This window comes from Phodopus roborovskii, unplaced genomic scaffold, assembly GCF_943737965.1.
Source record: "Phodopus roborovskii unplaced genomic scaffold, PHOROB, whole genome shotgun sequence".
In the NCBI taxonomy this organism is placed as follows: Eukaryota; Metazoa; Chordata; class Mammalia; order Rodentia; family Cricetidae; genus Phodopus; species Phodopus roborovskii.
The window spans coordinates 3,070,866-3,093,776 of record NW_026126693.1 but is presented as its reverse complement, the minus strand read 5'-3'; the positions used below and the strand labels follow the sequence as shown (position 1 = coordinate 3,093,776).

The 22,911-nt window shown below is 42.3% G+C and overlaps 1 protein-coding gene across 2 annotated transcripts in view; it reads right to left on the bottom strand.

The window, feature by feature from the left end:
* The window catches only part of Gsap (gamma-secretase activating protein), a 107,957-nt gene extending 104,529 nt beyond the window's left edge, over positions 1 to 3,428 (bottom strand). For both annotated transcript variants that reach the window (XM_051174820.1, XM_051174821.1), the window contains exon 1: positions 3,212 to 3,428. In XM_051174820.1, the coding sequence (XP_051030777.1) occupies positions 3,212 to 3,308 (97 nt within the window). In that variant the 5' untranslated portion in view covers positions 3,309 to 3,428. The remainder of the gene's footprint in view (positions 1 to 3,211) is intronic.
* Between the last annotated feature and the right edge of the window lie 19,483 nt (positions 3,429 to 22,911).

Here is a 22,911-nt window from a genome sequence, read left to right as displayed (position 1 = left end):
AGAGAAAGGTTAAGTAAAGCACCGTTTCCCAAGAAATGCTTAGCCCTGTGGAATTACCCCTGTAAGAGACACAAAGAAGAAGGTCCCAGGAGGAGGAGTCAAGCACTCAGGCAGGCCCAATAGCCTCAGATTACCCTAAAGCCTGCTCAGGGCACAGCAGGGGTGAGGTTGGGGCTCCAGAACTCAACATGATTGCCACAGTAGTCTCAGGTTGAATTAGAACAGTCAAGTCAATACCCTACTGTGATGCCTCACAGGACACAGGAAATCCCTGAAGAAGCCGACCATGTTCATAATACCAAAGAATGCTCTTCTTTGAAAGGATAGTCCACACTATGAAATACTGTACCTGATGGAAAATAATGATTTCTGTGTAGCCAGTAAGGATGAATAAACCTTACAGTACTGAGGAGAGATTAAAGTAAAGCATAATATGCTTTTCATTTATGTGAAATTCAGATAAAAAATGGGCTTAAAGCCATTAATGAAATGAAAAGAATGTTAAAGTATAAATACTTAGTCTTTCTGGGGAATTAAGATGAAGAATTATATAAGGATGCATATCCACAAACCTTCAAAGGCTCTGCTATTATTCACTTTGTAGTTAGATAGTAGGTACATAGGCAAAAAAAAAAAAAAAAGCACTATTTAGAGGTAACATATGTTATGGTATTTTACATAAATAATGTGAATATTTTCTCATGTTCCCAAGTTCAACACAAAATCAAGAGCAAACACCATAGTCAAACCTGGTCTCCTACCCCTCAAGCCCTTGTTGACTACACTGCTATTCTACAGCCACCAATGTTCCCTGGTGGGCATAACCAAGCTCACTCGCTATTTTGGCAAGAATATGTCATGCTTCCTGAGAATTACTTAGTGTCACTAAAAAGTTTTCAATTTGTTGATATAAAAATATTAACAGGGCCAGTGAGATGCTCAGCAGCCAAGGTGCCCAACACTGGGCTCCATCCCCAGGTCTCACATGATGGAAGAAAAATGCCCTCTGAAAAAATTGTCCTCTGATGTCCACAAGCACTGTGATATGCATATACACACAAACTTGAGCACACGTGTGCAAACACACACATGCATACACACAAACTCAAGCACACATGTACATATATGCATGCACACACACTGGGACACACATGTGCACACACATGGACACATACTCAAACACACATGTGCACATACCCATGCACACATGTATACAAATACATGCACACATACTCGAACACAAGTATACACACATGCTTAAGCACACATGTGCATATACACATGTACATAACAAATCAATAAATGGCTATAACTTGGGATATTAAGACTTCTGAATTTAAAAGATTAGTGTGCAAGAAGCAGACATTTACTCATTGGTAGTGTTACTCCTATTTAAGTTTTATAAGCTGGCACTTCAAAAAATAATTTGCATAAGCATGTTTAATAATGGCTGCACTATAAAGTCTAACTCCAGATTTTCCTGCAAAGGCAGAGGTATGTGTATGTGTTTGTGTGTGTGTATGTGTGTGGTTTCATGCACCTGTGTTGATGACTCTTAGGAATTTAGTTAGACTGGCTGGCCAACACACCTCAGGATCCTGCTGTTTCTGTCTTAACAGCACTGGAAATACACATGTCCTGCCCTCCCCATTTGTTAATGCTGGGGTTCAAGCGTGGATCCTAAACTTTCAGTACAAGATTTCATCCACTGAGCCACCTCCCAGCCCCTAGCTTTGTTTGTTTTAAGCTAGCATTCAGTGGTGATGAACAAAGGTAATAAGGCTATGGAAATCACAGGGCTAATAAATTACCACGGTGCTCTGAGAAACAGAAAAGACAATGCTACATTTTTACTGAAACACCAATACACAGGTTTAAAATTCTTCACACTGAATGGGGAGTGAATGAAAATGAGTCAAAGATGAAAGGAAGCCAAATCTAGCTGGGCACACACTAGTGTAATGTAAGACTGTGGCATTCTGTATTTCACCCAACTTCTAATCTGCAATCACCTGCCATTTAGCAAAATAAAGTGGGAACTGGCAAGGGACTATTTTTGTAGTGGGAAACAGGCTTGGAGTTGCTTATGATATTTCAAAAAGTTGAACCTTCAAAAGCTTTAACAAAGCAAATGGAGAGGAAGCTACACACCTTTCCTAAAGTTATAAAGCTGTTTATGACTAGCAGTTAATATGCAGAGGCAAGGAAATCTTTGTGCTAAGCACAAGGGCTCACATAGACATAACTTCCACAGAGTACAGAGGAAATGAATTGTGGATATGGGTAATTTGATCCCACCCCACCCCATCCCATCCTCTCTAATCCACTGGCAGTCTATAGTGTTTAAGGAAAATCAAAGAGAAAGCGGTGAGCACATGGGCAGGGCATGAACAGCTCCGATGCACAAGATGAGGCCCTAAGGTGCCATTAAGCCCTGATGATTCTTCCTTTTTTCCGGCCTTTAAAAAGAAAGGAAAAACTAAGAAATTACAGACCCTCTTCTTTAGGTAGGTCAATTCTGAGAAAGAACACAAAAGTCACTTTCCAGTCCTTCACCAGAAAAGCCTCAGAGACAGGAAGGATTTCCAATTGACTATGGAAAGCTAGGGCAGGAATCTGAGCATCCCAGGAATGGGATGGGGCAGGTGTTGGGTGTGTGTTTGGTGGTTCTTGAGCAAGCTGCTGTGCCTTTGGACCTTGCAGACCCTCACTCAGCTCACTCTGTACATCCTGAATTGGCACCCTGCTGTCTCTGCATCACACCTGGAAGGAAGATCATGTCCCCTGAGCCACCAGTACTGTTCGGGAAAACAAAATCTGCTCCACAGATGTGCAGCAAACATCTTTTAAAAGAAGCAAGTTAAACCTCTGAATTCCCCTTCTTACAAGCAGATTGGCACTGGGAACGCTCAGCATCCTCGCTGGGACAAGAGATGTGATTGTTAAGACACTTAAAAGGTCCTTTTCTTGACCACCACACTGGGTCACCCTACACTTCAAGGGGCTCCTGGTCCTAGCTGAGCCCTGGGGTCAGGCGAGGGCGAACCATCCCGCTGCCTCCCACCTCTCCTTCCTGGTGACACGCATCGGGTACTGCTCGTCTTGGCGAGGTGTCCCCATGGTGACAGTGCCCACTCCACAGAGCCCCGGAACCTCTGGCGGATGCCTGGCACCAGGTCCGCCCGCCCCCTGAAGGGCGCGCGCCCCGCACCTGCATCGCCTGCTTCGGCCGCTGTCGCCGCCTGGGCTGCCAGACTCGGGAGCACGTCTGCCCGCACGTCGAAGTAGGCGACCAGCCGCAGAGCCATGGCACGCAAGCAGCGGGCGGGTGGACATTCCGGGCACGGCTCTCACCTCCCAGCCCTGCAGCCGCCTCTCCTTCCTCCCGGTTTCCCCGCAGCTGCTTTCGGTTCTGGGCGGTCCAGCCTGGAGATCTGAGCACCGCCCCTTCCAGGCCTCAGCCTGTGCCAGGGAGGCCCCGATGACGACCGGGTAGCTTAGCCCGCAGCTTCCTGACCTAACATCAACACCAGCCAGGCTTTCTTCTCTAGCTTCAGGTCATGCCTACCACTTATCTAGGGCTGGGTCACTAGAGGAGACTCTAGGTTACCACAAAAGCAGCTGGTGTCTTGGGCCTATTCTACTGAGCTGGCTATGGTGTTTCAGCTATAGTGTTTGGGTAACAAACAGCAGTGTGGTGCTGTGTTAAGAGGTATCAAGGAGGGTTAGCTTGTCTGTCTGGGTTCTTTGTCTTTTGGTCCCTACAACTGGGTTGAGGAAGCTGAGTTGTCTTGGAATGGCCACGGAAGAGAATTGTGGACACTCATTCTTCCAGGGTCCCTTCCCAACCCCGTGTATTCCACTACAAGTACATCCAGTGTTTCCATAATCTAACACTCTGGCTTACTCTGCTCAGGGAATTCACTGTAGTAAGCTTGGCCCTGTGACATGCCATTCCACCCTGTATATCAACGCCTGATTGTTAATTACTGTTGCTAAAGCTGAAATAGCATTAGCCTATACAGTGTCTCATGCCAACTTGGGAGGCTGAGGCAGGAGAATAGATTGGAGATCATGGCCAGCCTGGGCTAGAGAGTGAGACTTGGTGTCAAAAAACAAATACCCAGCTAGACTCATATCTCAAGGCAGAAGACCAACTTTACTGCCCCAGAAAACAAAACAAAAAAAACATGCCTAGTCTTTTCCTAACCCCGAGCCATACCTAGCACCTGCACTCTCAACTAATCTGGTTCCCAGACCCCTTTCGGTTGTCCCCAATTTCCCTCCACCTAGAACAGTTCCCTAGCCCTTGCTCTACAGAGCCTTCTCTTTGCCCTGCAGCCCACAGTGGCCTTCCTGACCCTAGAATGTCATTGCTAATGCATTTACTTGCACCTGAGGTAGACTTCTGAGATATTAAAGTTCAGTTTTGAATCTTGAGATACCTCTTGTGCCCCACTAATGGCTGAAGAGGGCAACTGGAAGAATGAATGGTTGTATTAATAAGCTAAAGAATGCTTTTATCACTTAGGTCTCAAAGTTGGAATTTCACAAGTATGGGTACCAGAATTACCCTGAAGAACCTGTCTTAGAGTGCAGGGTGCTTTCTGGCTTCAAGCTAGACAGGGCTCAGAGATGTTTTTCCCCAAGCCTTGGAACCCAATCACATCCTTTCTCCCCAAGGTTTAAGGACCATTGAGGAAAGACTGTAAGAACTAGAGGTCAGAAGGACTGGACCTGAATAGATCTTCTAGACATGCTTGAGTGCTGTTCTCACAGCAGCTCTGGTTGGCTGCACAAGACCTCTAAAAGATCAGCCAGTCAGCATTGCCAGAATAGAAATGTAAAGGGAACCTGAACTCTTGACAGTTGATGGCTACTGGGGAAGAGAGAGCCAGTTTTCTTTAGGGGTAGGTCTAAAAGAACATATTTTAAATAAACTCATATGTACTGAATAAATCAAAAACAAACTTTGCATTTGGGGAATTATGTCTTTCAAAGGATGGCCAAGAACCTTTTTCTTGAAATTCACAGAAGTCATTTAAACATTACATTCAAAATAGTACATGACAAAATTCGTCTGCACTGCCTAGAAAATAATTAAGGCCCAGACCAAAGATACAATAGACCTTTACAGTGAGGTGCTTTGTTATGTAGGTATTAAGAATGCTGCTTTCTTAATAAAATTTATTTATTTTTTTCCTGAGACATTTTCTGTGGTTAGCACTTGCTGTCCTAGAACTAGCTCTGTAGATCAGGCTGGCCTGGAACTCACAGAGATCTGCCTGCTTCTGTCTCATGAGTGCTAGGATTAAAGGTGGTGTCACCATGCCCAGGTGCAATTTACTCTTATTAGGAATAGAAAAAAATGTTTAAGAGATAAATATTTACCAGCATAGTCACTGTGACTTTCTAAAACCCATCTACACCAGTCAGGAGGTGACAGTTCCTCTTGCCAGTGGTTGATGTAGGACTGGCACTCACTCGGAGATGAGTTCCCAAGAAGTTAATAAAAAACAAAATTAACCATAAATGAAACAGAGGTTTTATTCCTCACCCATCCGGGGGAGGGAGTCCAAAGCTCAGAAGGCGGTCCCTGCAGTCCCCAGGGCCTGAGCTCACTTTAGCTCCTGCTCTAGTGGACTTGACTAAACACTTGTCCTCATGGGTCAAGGTGATGGTGACCATTCAACCATCATACTTACATTCTAGAAATCAAAAGGAAGATGAAGGCTAAAAGGATATCTCCCAAAAGTTCTACACATTTTAAACCATTTTTTGCTTATATAATATGGTTTGTAATGTTGTGTTTTTATGGGATTTCTGTGTGTGGATTATGTGTTCTGTGATGTGTATGCCTTGTGCTTTTTCTTTACCCGCCCCCCACTCTGTTTGTTTTGTCACATTCTGGTTTGTTTGTTTTTATTTTATCTTAATTATTTACTTTAGATGCTTTCTTGTTTTCTAATGAGAGAGAGCAAGAAAGAGTGTAGATTTGAATGGATAGGGAGGTGGGGAGAGTCTTGGAGGAGTTTAGGGGAAAGGAAACCATAATCAGAATATAGTGAATGTAAATAGTCTATTTTCAATAAAAACAAAAGAGTTATTTATATTCTACAATTCCCTTTTAAGCAATTGATCTGATTATTACTAAAAATATCATTTTCCAATCTGCTCTTACACAAATGTTCATTCTGCTCCTCCTTCCCTTTTTACTCTTCATTCCTCCCCTTCTCTTTCCGAATGAGTCCCTCCTGAAACTATCAGGTCAGGCAAAAACAGGATCTGCACAGGTAAAACTAAGAGCAGGGCTTGGTCAACATTTGGACGCCAGAGTTCAAACAGAATAAAGAGAGAGTGTAGGCCAGGGTATGTTCCCCAGCATAAGATGTCATATCAGAGGCTATTTGAATTGGGTATAAAGGGCAAGAGAGGGAGGAATCCAGGCTAGGGTTTCAGATTTGAGGCCCCTTACAGAAAACATCTTAGACAAGATGTAGCAGCTAACCTGGAAGATTGGCTTCTTACCTGGGAATGGATCCATTGAGCAAATAAGAACAACAGGAAGAGACTATGACTTGATAAAATAGGAAGCCAGCAGTCAAAAGAGGTAAAGGCACACCAAACAAATCAGTTGGAAGTTTGATGAAGAAAAGGATGCCTAACTTCCAACATGTGTATTAAGTCTGGAATATACCACTTATCAGTCATTACAGAATAGTGTCAGCTCAAAAAACAAATGGCCTGAGTCTAATCATGAGGAAACATCACACAAACCTAAATGAATAACTGAAGTGTAATCTCCAGAAGGAAGAAGGTTGTGAAGATCAAGGAAAGACTGACAGGCTATCCAAACAAGAAGACATGACAGTAAACATTCCGCACAGCCTTTGCCTGGGTTCTTGTCCTGTCAAATCCACTAGTAGCCCAACTGAATAAATTTGAGTGGATTTAGACCTCACTGGTGTATTAAAGTTAATTTCCTGACTTTGATGTTAATAAATAGCTAAGAAAACACTCTTGTTTGTAAATAAATACATACATACTAATGTATTGGGAGTAAGCAGACCTCTGACCATCAATTAATCTCATCATTCATAAATAATTGCATACACACTAATGTATGGAGGGTAAGTAGACATCTGACCATCAGTTAATCTCATCACCCACAGAAAATTCTTTCTATAACTTTGTGATTATTATTTCCAAATGAAGGCATTTTCAAAACAAAATTTTTATCAGAATAATGGTTGTTTTGGTAAAATGAGTTTGTGTTTTCCTTAAGAAAGATTATCATCTTCAGTTGATAATCTATTTTCTCTTTCAGACTTTAAACAGTGCTGTGGGTGTCTTAAATCAAAACACTGAGTTATTAGTAGACACTACTGCAAACTACTAAAGAAAGTTGCATCCTTCTTAACTTTACTGGATGAAGGTCAGTCTCCAAAACTGGCCAAAAATATATCATAGTCAAAAAATAGAAAGAAGTATAATAGAATATTTTACCTGCTCCCCTTTTTTGTTGTTGTTATTTAACTGTCTTTTCTCCTGAACTAGCCTCTTCCATTAACTAGTCTCAGGGGGAAAATTTAACACTAAACTTACCTTTTCCAAAGCCATAAATCATATGACTTTATTTTCTAGGGAAACTGATGACAAATAAATACATATCAATTACAGAGAGATTTTTTTGTTCAGAAGTATATGTTGACTTCATAATAAGCTTTGTGTGTGTATGTGTGTGTGTGTTCCATAAACCACACTTGGACATTTAAGGAAAAGAAAATGTGTGACAGACATTTGAATGTGTAAGGCAGATTTTTAATGTCCAACTGTCATGTATGTACTTTGTGCACAGGGTTTTTTTTTTTAATTTCTGAACACCCAAGAGAATATCTAAAGTAAATCACTAAAGTCTTGGCAGCCAAGCCTGGGCTTCCCCTGAAAACTGCCTTTACTAGAGCTGAGTTCTCCCAGTGGCTTCTCCACAGAGACCTATTGTCCATGAGGCCTCTCTCTACAGGATTCCAATTAGCTACACAGGGTCTGGAATAAAAACCTGAGTAATAAAATTCCCTTCTCCATAAAGATGTGTGTTCTCTTGAATGTCTTAGGAAAAGACATTTGATTGGAATTAAATTGTGCCTCACAATGCTCCATCTCAGGGGAATTTGGTGTCCTTGCTGCCTAGTAGCAGCTGGGGGAGGAGGGATAATGATAGGCTGCCTAGAGCTGCTGAATCACACCATCTCTTCTCTTGGAAAGATTTGACAGTAGAAATCTGTGGTGACGATTTTAAAGGAAAGATATATCACTTTGCAAAGAACATGACATCTTCTGAGTCCTTTTCACCCGTGTTTGCGTGGTTTAGAGCTTTGTTGCCAGTGGCTGCAAGTCCTTCAGCCTGACTCTGCTAATTAGGGCTGGGAAATGTTTCCTGACCCCACTTCTCCACGGTGGAGTTTCCTCCCAGTGCCTATCTCTTTGGTGTCTTTGTTCTCAGCACAAAATAGTCCCTGCAAGCATTGATCAAAGTTCTGTGAGTACACAATGACTCATTGGCTAAAGCTCACTCTTCCTCAAACAGCTTCTCTTAAATTTCCAATTGTGGCTTATTTTTTATTTCTCATGAATCATTGTGTATAAAGAATGTGATTTGGCCTGAGATATATTTAAAAAAATAACTGATAATAGAAAATTCTTTTGAAGAAGATTTTGCTGTGCCAAGAAAGTGAACCTTTGGAGCCTTCTCTATGTGTTTCCTCATACAAAAGAGGACCCAGGCAGTTAACCACTAAAATGCCCCATCTCAACGAACCTAAAAACCTGCTATCATCTTTTGACAATAACCTCTGAAAGTACTGAGATTTGCAAGTGATCATTAAAAGTTTTTATTACAGTTTCACTAAAGTTCCCTATTATGTTTGAGGTGTGTGTGTGTGTGTGTGTGTGTGTGTGTGTTTAAAGCCTCATCATGCTCAAAAATATGCCATTGCAAATTTTGAGCTTACTTACCTCCTCTATCACAGAGTTTTTCTTTAGAAACATATGCTCTGAGGTTGAGGTTAAGGAGATGATGCAGATGGTAAATTCTTAATACACAAACATAAGAACTTCAGTGCAGAGGACCCAGCAACCAAAAAACAAACAAACAACAAAAACAAAAACAAAAAACCAGATGTGACCACCTTAGATCTCAAACTTGGGACAAATGACTGAAATCAAAGCAGACATTAGCCACCAGGCTCTCTCATCATCCCTCAGTCTCCACAAGTTACTGGGCCCTCCTAGCTAGCACACCTACCCCCTGCCCTACATTTCTCCATCCCAGGGGCTGGGCTGCCCTTCCCTACGTAATCCAACCATTTTGCTCTGCTGGTCCTTTTTTGGCCCTTCTGGTCTACACTTCACACTCCTGGCTTTTTGGTCTCCTTCCCGTCTCCTCACATGGCCCAGCTGAGTCTGGTTATATTCACTCTGAACTCTTGCATGTGTCCCTGCCTCTGGCTACACTCTGCCTTTTATCTACAGTAAACTTTCTCCTCCATCTTATCTAGGAGCAGTCATGCCCTTTCCTTTTAATTTCTTTTTTCTTTTTTTTTTTTTTCCCACTCAGACCTCAGGTCTGTAACCCCAGTGCTTGGAGTGCAGGGACCAAGAGGCCGCTGAAGAGCACTAACCAACCAGTCTAGCCAATTGGGGAGCTCCAGGGTCTGTGAGAGATGCTATCTCAAAATACAAAGTGGTGCGGGACTGAGAAAGACACCTGATATCGACTACCAACATTTATAACCACATGCACAAGTGTGGAGGCGCACACACACACACACACACACACACACACACACACACACACGGAAATCTGTCGCTATCATTTCAGTCTGCTGGCAGAGAGACTAGAGTGGTAAATTAGTTGTGACAAGAAAAATTTCCCTGTCTCCTGCAAGGAATTAGAATGTCCTTGCGAGCCTCTGGACAATGACAACTGAAAACCTCTACTGTGTCACTCTTGCCTGCCCAGGCTCTGGCTTCCCAAATGTCCATCTAATCTACACCCACTCCTGGGAGCAATTGGAACAATTCCTTGTGTGAGTGTTGTCTGATAATATCCAAGCCCTGTCACTTAAGAAAGACCCTGATACTGACACCAGGCTGGCCAGATGCTCAGCTGAGTCTCAGGAGGGTAATGAATGGTGGCAGGGAAGAGAGCCAGCAATAGCCTGAGAACTAAAGTCTGAATCTTGTCAGGGGCCTGCCTCTGCTGGTTCTGCGGTATTGGAAATATTACCTAACTTTTCTGGACTTGGTTTTGTGTTTGTAAAACAAGAAGTAAATGTGATGTCACACAGCTACAGTAGAAGCAGGAGGAGAGAAGTTCAAGTACATCCTCAACTACATAGTGAGTTTGAGGCGATCCTGGAATACAGGAGACCCTGTGTCAAACAAAATAAATACATACATACATACATACATACATACATAAGTAGAATAAATAGAATAAAGCCTTGATAAACATTTCTTTCTGTGAGTCATTATGAAAGCATCCCAGATCAGCATCCCAGATCAGTGACCCAGGTAAGTGTCACAGGTAAGCGTCCCAGGTAAGTATCAGAGGTAAGCCAAGTCTCTTACTCTCTTCCACACACAAGTCTCTTTCCAGTATTCCTCTCACCTCAGAAACAAACCAGTAATAGAAAAAAGACCAGATGCCTCAGGTGCTTGTGTCCACTCATTCCTGGTCGCCCCCCCCCCTTAGTTTTCAGATTCACTTTAAGGCATGGATGAGAACTAAAGTCTGTTTTATGTTGTTCTCTTTGATATTAAAGAGATGTCACAAAGCTTCCTAAGTGAAGGTTTGTTTCCCTTGGAAAATAATGATTCTAAGTATGATTCATCCCCCAATGTGATTGCTAAGCCTATGTGACTATCACACAGCTGTAAACTTGAGGAAGCTGGCTGGGCACTCTCCACCATGGACTGAAGTGATGGGACTCCTAATCAGAGCCAGGTCACCAACAGCAGAAATCGGAACATACATCATAGTCACATCCTGGAAGCACAGATTCTGCTTCCAGAAATTGATCTTTGTCTGAGGAAAGAGGAGCTGGGACTGGGATACCAAAAAGCTATAACTAGGTAAGGTGGAGTTCGCCCAGTGAGAGTCATACTGGGCCTGTGCATGGCCTGTGCTTCCGGCTCTCCATCTCACAGTAAGAGGTCAGAGGCAATGAGGGGAAATGTACCAGAGGCAGTAGGAGAGAAGAGAATCACAAATGTGAGAGGTCAAATCCTTCCCAGGCCCTCCAGGCCCTTTTCTCTCCCCTCCGGTCCATTCCCAAGCTCTACCACTGGGTGTTACAGAGCCATACAGGGGAGCTTTTGTTTCCATGGCACACAGTTTAATCACAAATTGGAACGTCTCCCATTGGAGCATTTGATGTGGAATGAACTGTGAATCACAGAGGAGAATCTCTACTATCCCTAAATACCAGTCCTGAGCTGCACCAGAAACAGGAGCACCCTCTCCTGAATCTGGGGATAAGGTCTGTGGCCAGCGCACTATTCCTCAAACTTATAGACTGTCCAGTTCCTCATCTCAGGATTCTAATTCCAAGAGGCCCCTTTTGTAGGCATGGAGAAATTGTTGAAACATTGGTTGCTGGGCTCTGTCCCTACAGTTTCTGATTTGCATTTCTGCTAAGTTTCCAAGTGGGGCTAATGTTATTGGTCTAGGGAAGACACCTCACGTGTCTGTGGTTCAGGTGAAGGGGGGAAGGGTTGCTGCAGGATAGAAGGAATCGTCCCATTCTGGATCCAAGTTTACACATATTCCCTGTGCTCTTTCTTACTGCTCTCCACACAGCTGATGCTATTTCAGCAATTTCCAGGAAACCAATGTTGTTTTCCTTCTGGAAAAGCAATGAATGTTTAATAGTAGTTAAAACAATACTTTGGAGGAAACTGTATATAGCATGTGTCTCTAATACCCTTGCTGTTTACATAACTGACAATTTCATTAGGGACTGGATAACTTGATTCTCTACTAAATCTTTTAAGAAATGCTTCTATCAGCATACATTGATTATACGCAATGATTGATTTGGGCTTGACTGTATTAGTTACTTTCCTATGTGGTAAACACCATGACCAGAAATGATTTGGGGATAAAAAGAGTTTATTTTGCTTACACAACCTAATCACAGTTCATCACTGAAAGGAGTCAGGGCAGGAGCTCAAACAGGTACCCAGGCAGGAAGCATGGAGGGGTACTCCCTGGCTCGTGGCTGAGTCAGCTTGCTTTCTTATACAACCCAGGACCATCTGCCTATGGTGAACCACCTGAACCACCCACAGTGGGCTGAGCCCTCCCACATCAGTCATTCATCAAGAACGTCCTACAGGGTAATCTGATGAAGGCATTTTCTCATTTTAGGTCCCCTCTTCCCAGGTAACACCAGCTTGTGTCAACTTGACAAAACTAAGCATCATGGTGACATTTAAATAATGCCTTCCACCTCCCTGTCACCCTCACGTGTCCACCCCTCTTCTATTTTTATGTCTTTTTTTTAATGACCCAACTATTTTCATCAGGACTGCCACCCTAGTTTGTTTTAATCATCAAGTTGACACAGCCTATAGTCACAGCCTATAGTCACAGGAAAGCCTCCATTGAGGGACTGCTTAGAACAGATCAGCATGTGGCCATGTCTCAGGGGTTATCTTGATTAACTGATGTAGGTCCAGCCTACTGTGGGTGTTACCATCCCTAGCAAGTGGGACTGGGTTGTTTAAGATAGATAGCTAAGTGTGAGCCTATGAGTGAGCCAGAGAGTGAGGCAAACATCTGTGAACTGATGAAATCTTTCCTGACTTTAGTGACCATATTTGGTCATAAATCAGAAAAATACTAGTGTGTACATGATGAAGGTTAGGGCTGCTGCTTAGCCAGGTTTCCTTCCTAGCTCATCCCTTTCTACTTTAAGTCTCAATACAAATGAGTTTAAAGAAGATGGGTACAGTTCCAAACAACATTTCTGGCTGCGTGTCCATTCTCCAAACTCTCCTCTTAGACATATGCACTAAGACTCCAATTCCAGAGCACAAAGACACTTAATGAAACTGAAGACTACTACAGCTTCATTATTATTCTGATAGTCAGAATTAGCCAAGATTTGCATGGCCGCTTTCATGATGATGTGTTTTCTTGTCATTATCCTTCTCCATGCTCTGGGAACTTCATAGACTCTTGAAATGTGCTTCTGCAATATTCCTTTAAGGTAAAAGAGGAGGAGGTGTCATTATGTCCTCTTCACCCATGGACAGGCAAATACAAAGAAATCAAGCAAAAAGCCCAATGGCTCTGATGCAATCCACTGCTCATATCAGCCTGCTTTCTTTTATTTGTGCAGTGGGAACCTCAGAAGGCATTATTCTTTCATTTTTTACAAAAGTGAAAAACAAAACTATGTGGGATCATCTGAATCAAGGAAATGATAAGACTAATAAATATGCACAGCAGCAGTCTAAGCCTATGGAAGCCAAATTTGATTTCTGTGGATAATATGATCAGGGCTCTTCAGAGCTAAATCCTATCAGCTCTGATCAGCCCTTGCCATATTATGTGGTAGAGAAGCAGACAGAGAGTAGATGATCCTAAACCAATAAACATGCATGGCTGCAAACCTCTGAAAGCACTGAACGTGTGGGAGGGCTGTGCAACTGGGAATTTTTCCAAATTATAGTAATTTTCAGTGTAACAGGCTTAGAAAGTGTGCTGTCGCTGGTTAGATGCCATATTACTGAAACTGCAGAACAAAGCCACAGACCTAGGGGAGAGAAACAGCCCAGAGACAGCACTATTCACTGTTAGGAGTAGTTTTCCCACCAACCTGGTCCCACAGCTGTGTCAGCACCAAATAACACAGAGAGAGAGATACACTATATTAGATATAAAATGGTTGGCCTGTTACTAGCATTTCTTATTGGCTAGCTCTGTCTTAAATATTAACCCATTTCTATTAATCTAAGTGTTTCCATGTGGTCTTATCTTAAGGGGGAGAGAGTCTGGACCTCTGCTCTCTCAAGTCTCTACATCTTGAATCTCTTCCTACCTCTCCCCTAATCCTCCTTGTCTCTTAGACCCACCTATCTTGCTTTCCTATTGGCCAACAGTACTTTATTCATTAACCAATAAGAGAAACATTTACAGAATGACATCTCCCATCAATTCACCCTCTTTGCTACTGTGCCTTGTTTTCTAGAAGAGATTCATACAGCAAAAACCAGGCCCTTTATGAATTCTTAATTTTAACAACCTCAAGGCTGGGGAAATAGCTCAGTGGGTAGAATGGTTGCAGTTATGAACAGGCACATATGCACACAGGTACACACACATGTATACTGCACATATATACAAACACACATTTTCAAATAATTTCAATACACCTTAAAGCTATGGATACTAAAGCAAGATCATAATCAGGTGTGGCTTTCACAAGGTTCAACATATTTGCCACCACAGGGCCACAGCAGCCCATCCCTTCTTCCTGCCTCTCATCTACAGTGGCTCCGTAAGGCTGATCTCCCCAGACACCTCCCATGACAGCGGTCCTGAGAAATAAAAGGTAACTGGAAATAAAAGGTAACTGGAAGTCTATAGCTATAATGATGCAGGATTTTCCTTCTCTGATAGAGGGCTGATCTCCAAAATATACAAAGAACTCAAGAAACTAGACATCAAACAACCAAATAATCCAACTAAAAAAACATGGTACAGATCTAAACAGAAAATTATCAACAGAACAATCTCAAATGGCAGAAAGACACTTAAGAATCTGCTCAACATCCGTAGTCATCAGGGAAATGCAAATCAAAACAACTCTAAGATTCCATCTTACACAGATCAAAATGGCTAATATCAAAAACACTGATGACAGCTTATGCTGGAGAGGATGTGGAGAAAGGGGAACACTGCTCCATTGCTGGTGTGAGTGCAAACATGTACAGCCACTGTGGAAATCAGTATAGCTATTTCTCAGAAAATTACAAATCAACCTACCTCAAGACCCTGCAATACCACTTTTTGGGCATATACCCAAGGGAAGCACATTCATACCATAAGGACATTTGTTCAACTATGTTCATAGCAACATTATTTTTAATAGCTAGATCTTGGAAACAACCTAGATGCCCCTCAACCAAAGAACGGATAAAGAAAATGTGGTATATTTACACAATGGAGTACTACTCAGTGGTAAGAAACAATGACATCCTAAAATTTGCAGGCAAATGAACAGAACTAGAAAAAACATCCTAAGTGAGGTAACTCAGACCCAGAAAAACAAATATAGTATATACTCACTCAGAGTGAATAATAGATGTAAAGCAAAAGATGCCTAGCCTACTATCCACAACCCCAGAGAAGCTAGAGAAACAGATGGAAGAAGATGCATAAATCCACAACTAACCAGTGGGCCAAGCTCTTGGAGTACAATTGAAGTGAGGAAGGAGCAATAATATGAACAAGGAGTCAAGACCATGATGGGGAAACCCACAGAATCAGCTGACCCAAGCTAATGAGAGATCACTGACTCAGGTCTGACAAATGGGGAACCTGCATAAGACTGAACTAGACTCCCTTAAGTGACAATGGTGTGACTGGGACACTATATGAGGCCACTGGAAGTGGTTCCAAGACCTAACTCTAATGCACAAACTGACTTAGTGGAGCCCATTCTATATGGAGAGGTACCTTGCTCAGCCTAAACACAGGGGTGTGAGGGTGGAGTGGTGCTTTGCTTCTGCTTCAACAAAATGGTGGGACAGAATTAGTAGACTACCTAGGAGAGGCCTTACCCTCTCCAAGGAGCAGATAGGAGATGGGGTGGAGAAGTGGTGGGATCAGAAGGAGAGTAGGGAGGGGGGACCTGAGATTGGAATATAAAAAATTAATTTTAAAAAAGAGAAATAAGATAATAGATATTAAACTGTGTTCTGCCATATTTTATAAAATTTCTTTTGTTTCTTCAAAGGAAGATGGTGACTGTGTCAGATGTGAGAACCCTCCTGGATATGTGGCCTCTTCCTGCCCATCAAATCTGGAACATCATGGCTTGACATTCAGACCTCACCAGCAAACTGGATACCCAGGTGAAACAGACCAGGCCCCAATTCAGTCCCCAGCACCACTAAGACAAAAGAATTGAGGTTAAGGAAGAAGCCTCCAGATTCTTCCACAGCAAATATCTTAGAAGCTACAGCTGCAATGATAAGAGTATCCCATATATCACTGGGCTATGGACAGAGAAAACACTAGGTCTTTGATTTCCTAAGGTCTTCCCACAGAAACAACCAAAGTAAAACTGCACAGAGGTGCAAGGTCCCAGCATTCTGCAAGATAAGACCAGAAGACTTAAGTTAGATGTCAGCCTGGACTACATAGATTTACAAGGATATTCTTTCAAAAAACCTGCCCTTGAACAGCAAGATGGAGCTCTGTTGATAGAATGCTTACCTAGAGTGAAAGAAGTCTTAGCTTTGAGCGAGCATGCCTAGAATCTCAGCTCTCAGAAGCAGAGGTAGGAGGATCAGAAACTTAAGGTCATGTTTAATGCATAATGAGTTTGAAGGCCAGCCTGGACTATGAGATTTTGTCTCAAAAGACAAAAACAAAACAAAAACATAAACAGAACATTCTCAATGAAACATATATTACTGAAGTAAGAAGAAAATATTTCATTATGTCCTTGGTAGTTTTCTCAGTTTTTTGTTACATTTATTTATTATGTATGTGCAGTGTAGGTGAATGCATGCCATAGCATGTGTGTATATGTCAGAAGCAACTTACTGGAATCCATTTTCTCCTCCTACCATCTCAGGAATTGAACCCAGGTCATCAGGCTTGGCCATCTTGCTGGCCTTCTGAGCTTGTTCTGTATCAAGTTGTGTAGAAAGTACTCTAGTATGTGAGTCTGATGTCCATATGACAAACTTCTTACAGATCTAGAAGGTGCTAAGAATTAGGTTAGAAGTTAAGAATACTGAATAATAAAGGAGCAGTATTGTCCTCAAGAAACAGTATAGGGAAAAACATATTTTAAGCAAACATATGAATGAATTATTTTGTGGGTTTAAAATTTATAGCTGTATCCAGTTGTATCTGAAGATGCTATGGTGGTTTTAATAAGCATGTCCCCCATAGGCTCATATATTTGAACATTTGTTTCCCAGTTGGTAGAACTGTTTCTGGAGGAGTAGGAGATTTTATCTTGTTGGAAGAAGTGAGTCACAGGGGTGGGCTTAGAGATGTCAATAGCCCACTCAATACCTATTTAGCCCCCTCGCTTCTCTCTGCTTCCTGCCATCAGATCAGCATATAAACCCTCAGCTACTGCTCCAACACCATTCCTGCCTGCCTGCCTGGTGTCATGCTCCCTACCATGATGATTCTCTGAAAACTGCAAACAAGCCCAAATTAAATGATTCCTTTTATAAGTTGCCTTGGTCTCTTCACAGCAATAAAACACTAAGATAGATGCATTTACCTTTTTTAATTGAAATCAACTCAAATTTTGCATTCCTTTCTGCTGATGATAGGAAAATTGAGTCTTGCTAGTTAAAATGGCCTAGTCTCTTTCAGAATAGCATCTGTGACTATTCATTTCACTTCAAAGTTTTTCTTCTTCTGTTTCTGTTTTTCATGAGTGTCTTAGTTAGGATTTATACTGCTGTGGAGAGACACAAATAGAGTTGACCATAGCAACTCTTATAAAGGAAAACATTTACTTGGGGCTTGCTTACAGTTTCACAGGTTCAATCCATTAATGTTATTGCAAGAAACATGGCTGCATGCAGGCAGACACAGTGCTGAAGAAGGGGCTGAGAGTTCTACATCTTGATGCAGGCACCAGAAGGAGACTGTGTGTCACACTGAGCATAGCTTGAACATATGAGATCTCAAAGCCCACCCCAACAGTGACACACTTCCTCTAACAAGGCCACATCTCATAATGCCACTCCCTATGTACCAAGCATTCAAACACATGAGTCTATGGGAGCAATAGCTATTCAAACCATCACAATGAGGCCAGGCTATTCATAACTACTCTTCAGCTTCAGGGTACCAGGGACTGCTACGGTGTGGGTGCCCAAATGGTCACTAGCAAGTCACAGTCATTTACCAGCTGAAGTACAGTGTGTTACAGATGGCCTTAAACACGCATGGCTGGAATATATGCTCCTGGCCATTGCTTCCAGATATACACTTCATCTTACTTTTAACAGTGTGGGTATTTTGGCATTATGCCACCACTCTCAGATGCCAAATGAGCATAGAACTGCCCAGAATTTCCCCCACTCAATTCAAATTGTTCTGTGTTGGGCCTTTTTGCCAGAATTACCTTGGTCCTTACTGGCAAGATGTTCTATTGATTGTTTATTACAAAGCTGAGATGTTCCTCAATCATCTGCTATTAGATTTACTGCTCTGTCAGGTATGGTGGCTCATACCTGTAATCCTAACATTTGGGAGGCTGAGGTATGAGTATTGCCTCAAGTTTTAGGTCAGCCTGGGCTATACAGTGAGTTCCAGGTCAACCTGGCTACAGAGTAAGACCTTGTCTCAATCAATGTGATGGTTAGTCCTGGTTGTCAACTTGAATACATCTAGAATTAACAATCCATAAGTGGAGAGCAAACCTGTGAGATTTTTTTCTTTTTTTTTTTTTAATTTAATAAACTTTATTCTTGTTGGGGGAAGAACTAGAGGGAAAGCCACCTATCCCACCCTCTCAATAAATTAAATAGCACTTGGCCAATTCCTGGGCCCTGAGCAAACCACAGGCACCTGAGCCTGTGTTGCTGTTTGCTTACAACCCTATCTGCTTCCCCTTCACAGAAGGGAGTTTTCCTACTGCTTGCCAGCTATGTGAGATTTTTTTTTCTTAATTTAAACTGGGTGCATCTACTTCTAGTACATCCTTTGATGTACAAATCTTTAATCCAGATCTCAAAGAAGACACACCTTTTACCTGGGCCATGCCTTCTGCTGAAAGCCTATATAAGGACATGGAAGAAGGAAGCTTTTGATCTTGGCCTACTTGCTCTTACTTTGCTAATGGTCCACTCCTTCACTGGTATTAGAGCCCACTTCCTCAGGATTCCAGAGTGTACTGAGACAAGCCAAGATATCCAACCTTAAGGACAGAGCAAATTCTGGATTCTTAGACTTTGCTCATAGATAGCCACTGTTGGAATAGTTGGACCATATCCTATAAGTGCCTCTGCTAAATCATACACACACACACACACACACACACACACACACACACACACACTATATTCTGCTACTCTTAGAGAACCCTGTCTACTACATGTCATTGCTGTGGTAGTATGAGAACCACAGTTATAAATACTGGAGGCTATTTATATTTTCACTGCCCTAGACAAGTTTGTTTGGCCCAACTGCTCCTGCACCAAATGTGCTTGATCACAAGTGGGCAGGAAGTACATGGGCAGGGAATGCATCAGAATATATGCTTGTCCCTGGTTGGACCTGATGGGAAATATGTGGCCTTTTTAAATCTCTGCTAGGTATGACTCATGACCATTTTCTGGGAACCCAGAGATGGACCTGGCAAGAGCCCATCCACCTGGCCAGTACTTAATTAAAGTTTGCTTCAAATTTGGCTTTAAATTGTGGTAAAGATCTTATTCTCTACCAGTATGATTAACAATAGGCTTGACCTTGTCTCTTGGCACAATGTGAATTTGGGGGCTTTGAATGTTTTAAATGGGTCAAACTACTAGGAGCATGAAAGACAATGGTGCTGATGCTGATTTGAACTGTAGGACCTGGCTTAAGATGTTTCAGGAGAAAAGAATGTTACTATGTGTCCTAGAGAATGATCTTGTGATATTTTGATGAAGAATGTGTCTGCTTTCTGCCCTTGTCCAAAAAAATATGCCTGAGCTAAATTTAAGAGTTGTAGATTAAGAGATATGGCAGAGAGCATTTCCAGACTGCCCAGGATTGGCTGTGTTGAGTATTTATTAGTGGCCATGCTTATGCAGATCTGTAATGAAAAGGAGAAAACTGAGAAAGGAAAAGTACAAAACGTACAGTTTGAGGACAAAGGGGCACCAGGAAATTTAATGGAGTCAAGTCCAGTGCTCAGGAGATAAAAAGTTTGAAGAAAATCCTGATGGAATAAAGACAGTGGTGCCCTCAGGGCAAGACCCCCCACACACACACCTAGATAAGCTTCCAATTTGTGACAAGGAATTAAATAAAAGCTTAGGGGTAGGCATGGTGCATACACCTTTAATCCCAGTGTTTAGGAGGCAGGGACAGGTGAATCTATGAATTCAAGGCCAGCCTGGTCTACAGGTCAGTTTCAGGACAGCCAGCTTTAGGCATTGAAGGAATCCATCAAAAACAGAAAGTTTGTTTTCATTTAAATGGACTTGGTTATAAAAAAAAAAAAATACCCAACTCTATTGTAACTGCTAATTAATTTCAATTGAGGAAAAGTTACAAAATGAATAAACCAAATTCAACCTATTAAAAAAAAAAACAGAAAGCTGAGGAAAATGTGTTTGAACAAGGGGGCCATGTTCCACCCTAACAAGCAGTAAAATGTGGCAGGTTCAGCCACATGGTTCTGGCTTTAGAATCAAGAATACACAAAAGGAGTTATGGAATTTTCCTCCATGACTAAGGAAAGCCCTAAGGCCAGTCATGTATCAGGAGTATCCCTGTATGGAGGCTTAGAAAGGTCATTGTATGAAGCCTGGATTGCCTTGGACACTTCACGATGTTGGCAATGTCAAAGCTATGGGTTACTTACTGAGGAGAGCTGCTAACAGTGAGTGAACCAGCCCAAGAGCAAGAAGTGTGTTGCTGCCAAGACAGATGAAAGGAGTTGGAGGTCTGGAGTCTTTTGACATCAGATATGGAGATGCAGAGTTGTGAGTTTGCCCAGCTGGTTTTCTGCCTTGCTTTGCTCCAGAATTTCCTTACTTTGCTCCTTTCCCTATATTTTGGAATGATAATGTATATTCTATGCCATTATGTATTAGAAGTATGATCTGCTTTTTTATTTTGGTTTTATAGGGGATTACAATTAAGAGAGTGCATGAATCTCAAACTTTGGATTTGGACTTTTACACAGAATTGAGACTGTAATAGACTGTGGGAACTTTTGAAGCTGGCCTGAATGCATTTCTGTGTTTTGATATGGCTACAAGCCTATTGGGTCAAGGAATGGAATGTGGTGGTTTGAATAAGAACGGGCCCTATCAGCTGGGCAGTGGTGGTGCACACCTTTAGTTCCAGCACCCAGGAGGCAGAGGCAGGTGGATCTCTTAGAGTTTGAAGCCATCCTGGTCTTCAAAGCAAGTCCCAAGGTAGCCAAGGCTACACAGAGAACGCCTGTCTCCAAAACTAAAACCAAACAAAAAAAATATAGTCATATTTGAAAGCTTAGGGATTGGCATTAGGAGGTGTGGCCTTGTTAAAGGAAGTGTGTCACTGGGAGATACTCTTTGAGGTTTCAAATGCCCAAAGCCAAACCCAATATCTCCTTTCCTCCTGCTTCCTGACCTGGAATTAGAACTCTCAGCTCCTTCTCCAAGCTTGCACACCACTGAACCTCTGAACTATAAGCCATCCCCAACTGTTTCCTTTATAAGAGTTGCCATGTTCATGGTGTCCTTTCATGGCAGTTACATCCTATCTAAGACAGTCAATAAATCAATAAAACGAAATAAATGAAATTACTTCCCTTAGTTTTGCTCCAGAAAGTTTACCAGGCATAGGGTATCAGTGTGTCCTAGATCCTGTGTTCTCCCTTGCCCCCAGATCACTATCATGGTGTTTATAACAGTAAGCCCAGGCAAGCAAGGCATCCTCAGTTAAGGCTGAAGACCATGTCCACAAAGGACTAGTGAGGTAGTCCAGGGTGCCTGCGACACAAGCACTAGGGCCAGAGCCAGAATCCTCAGCACCCACACGAAAGCCAGGTGCATGGGTCCCAGGAACTCACTGGCCGGCCAGTCTAGCTCAGTCACTACAGCTTCAATGCTCCAGCTTGGATGCTATTCCAAGTCAAGAGCAATAGAGAAAGGCTGTCAGCTTTAACCTCTAGCCTGCACATGTGAACATATAAAGGGTCACATGCACACATGCATGTGCGCGCACACACATATACACACATGGATAACAGACATTTGGGATGCCTGGCCCAGGAACTTAGTTTTCCCCAGAGAGAAGAGAAGGAGCATCCCAGTTCAATTAATGTTCAGCCACAGAGGAAAAAAATCCCATCTGGAAGTGAGTACCACAAATTGTCAACTTTGTTTCATACTCTATGTTAGAACTTGCATGCTTCAGTTATGTGCAATGTTATAGCCATGTACTCCTGACCTTTCTGACTCCAACATCTCAGAAGTCATCACCAGTAACACACTGAGGCAGCAGCTGTGAAGGAAAAGCAGGGCATGATCTGGGGTGAGGTCAGGGTTAGATTTGAGAATACAAAAGAACTGCAGACACCCTTGGTCTGTTCAGATTGGCAAGGGCATCCCACACAGGCACAGAACACTCGGCTGGGAGCTGTCTTTAGTATCACTGTCCAAAACAGTGCCTTCAAAATAAGGTGACAACTGATGGCATGTGGGCATTTACGTCACTATTCAAAGCTGTCTTGCAGCTCCTATGCCTGTGTCAGCTGCACTTAAAGTTATGGGGAAAGCTAGTACTCGGAAATAAATGTTCAACAAATAAATTACAAGAAGAGATGATGGGAGGAGAAGGGGTAGAGCGATAGAGAGATAGGAAAACAGAGAGAGGAAGAGAAACATACATGAAAACATTGCAATAAAGGTAACTAGTTGTCCCCTAGCTTATGAGTG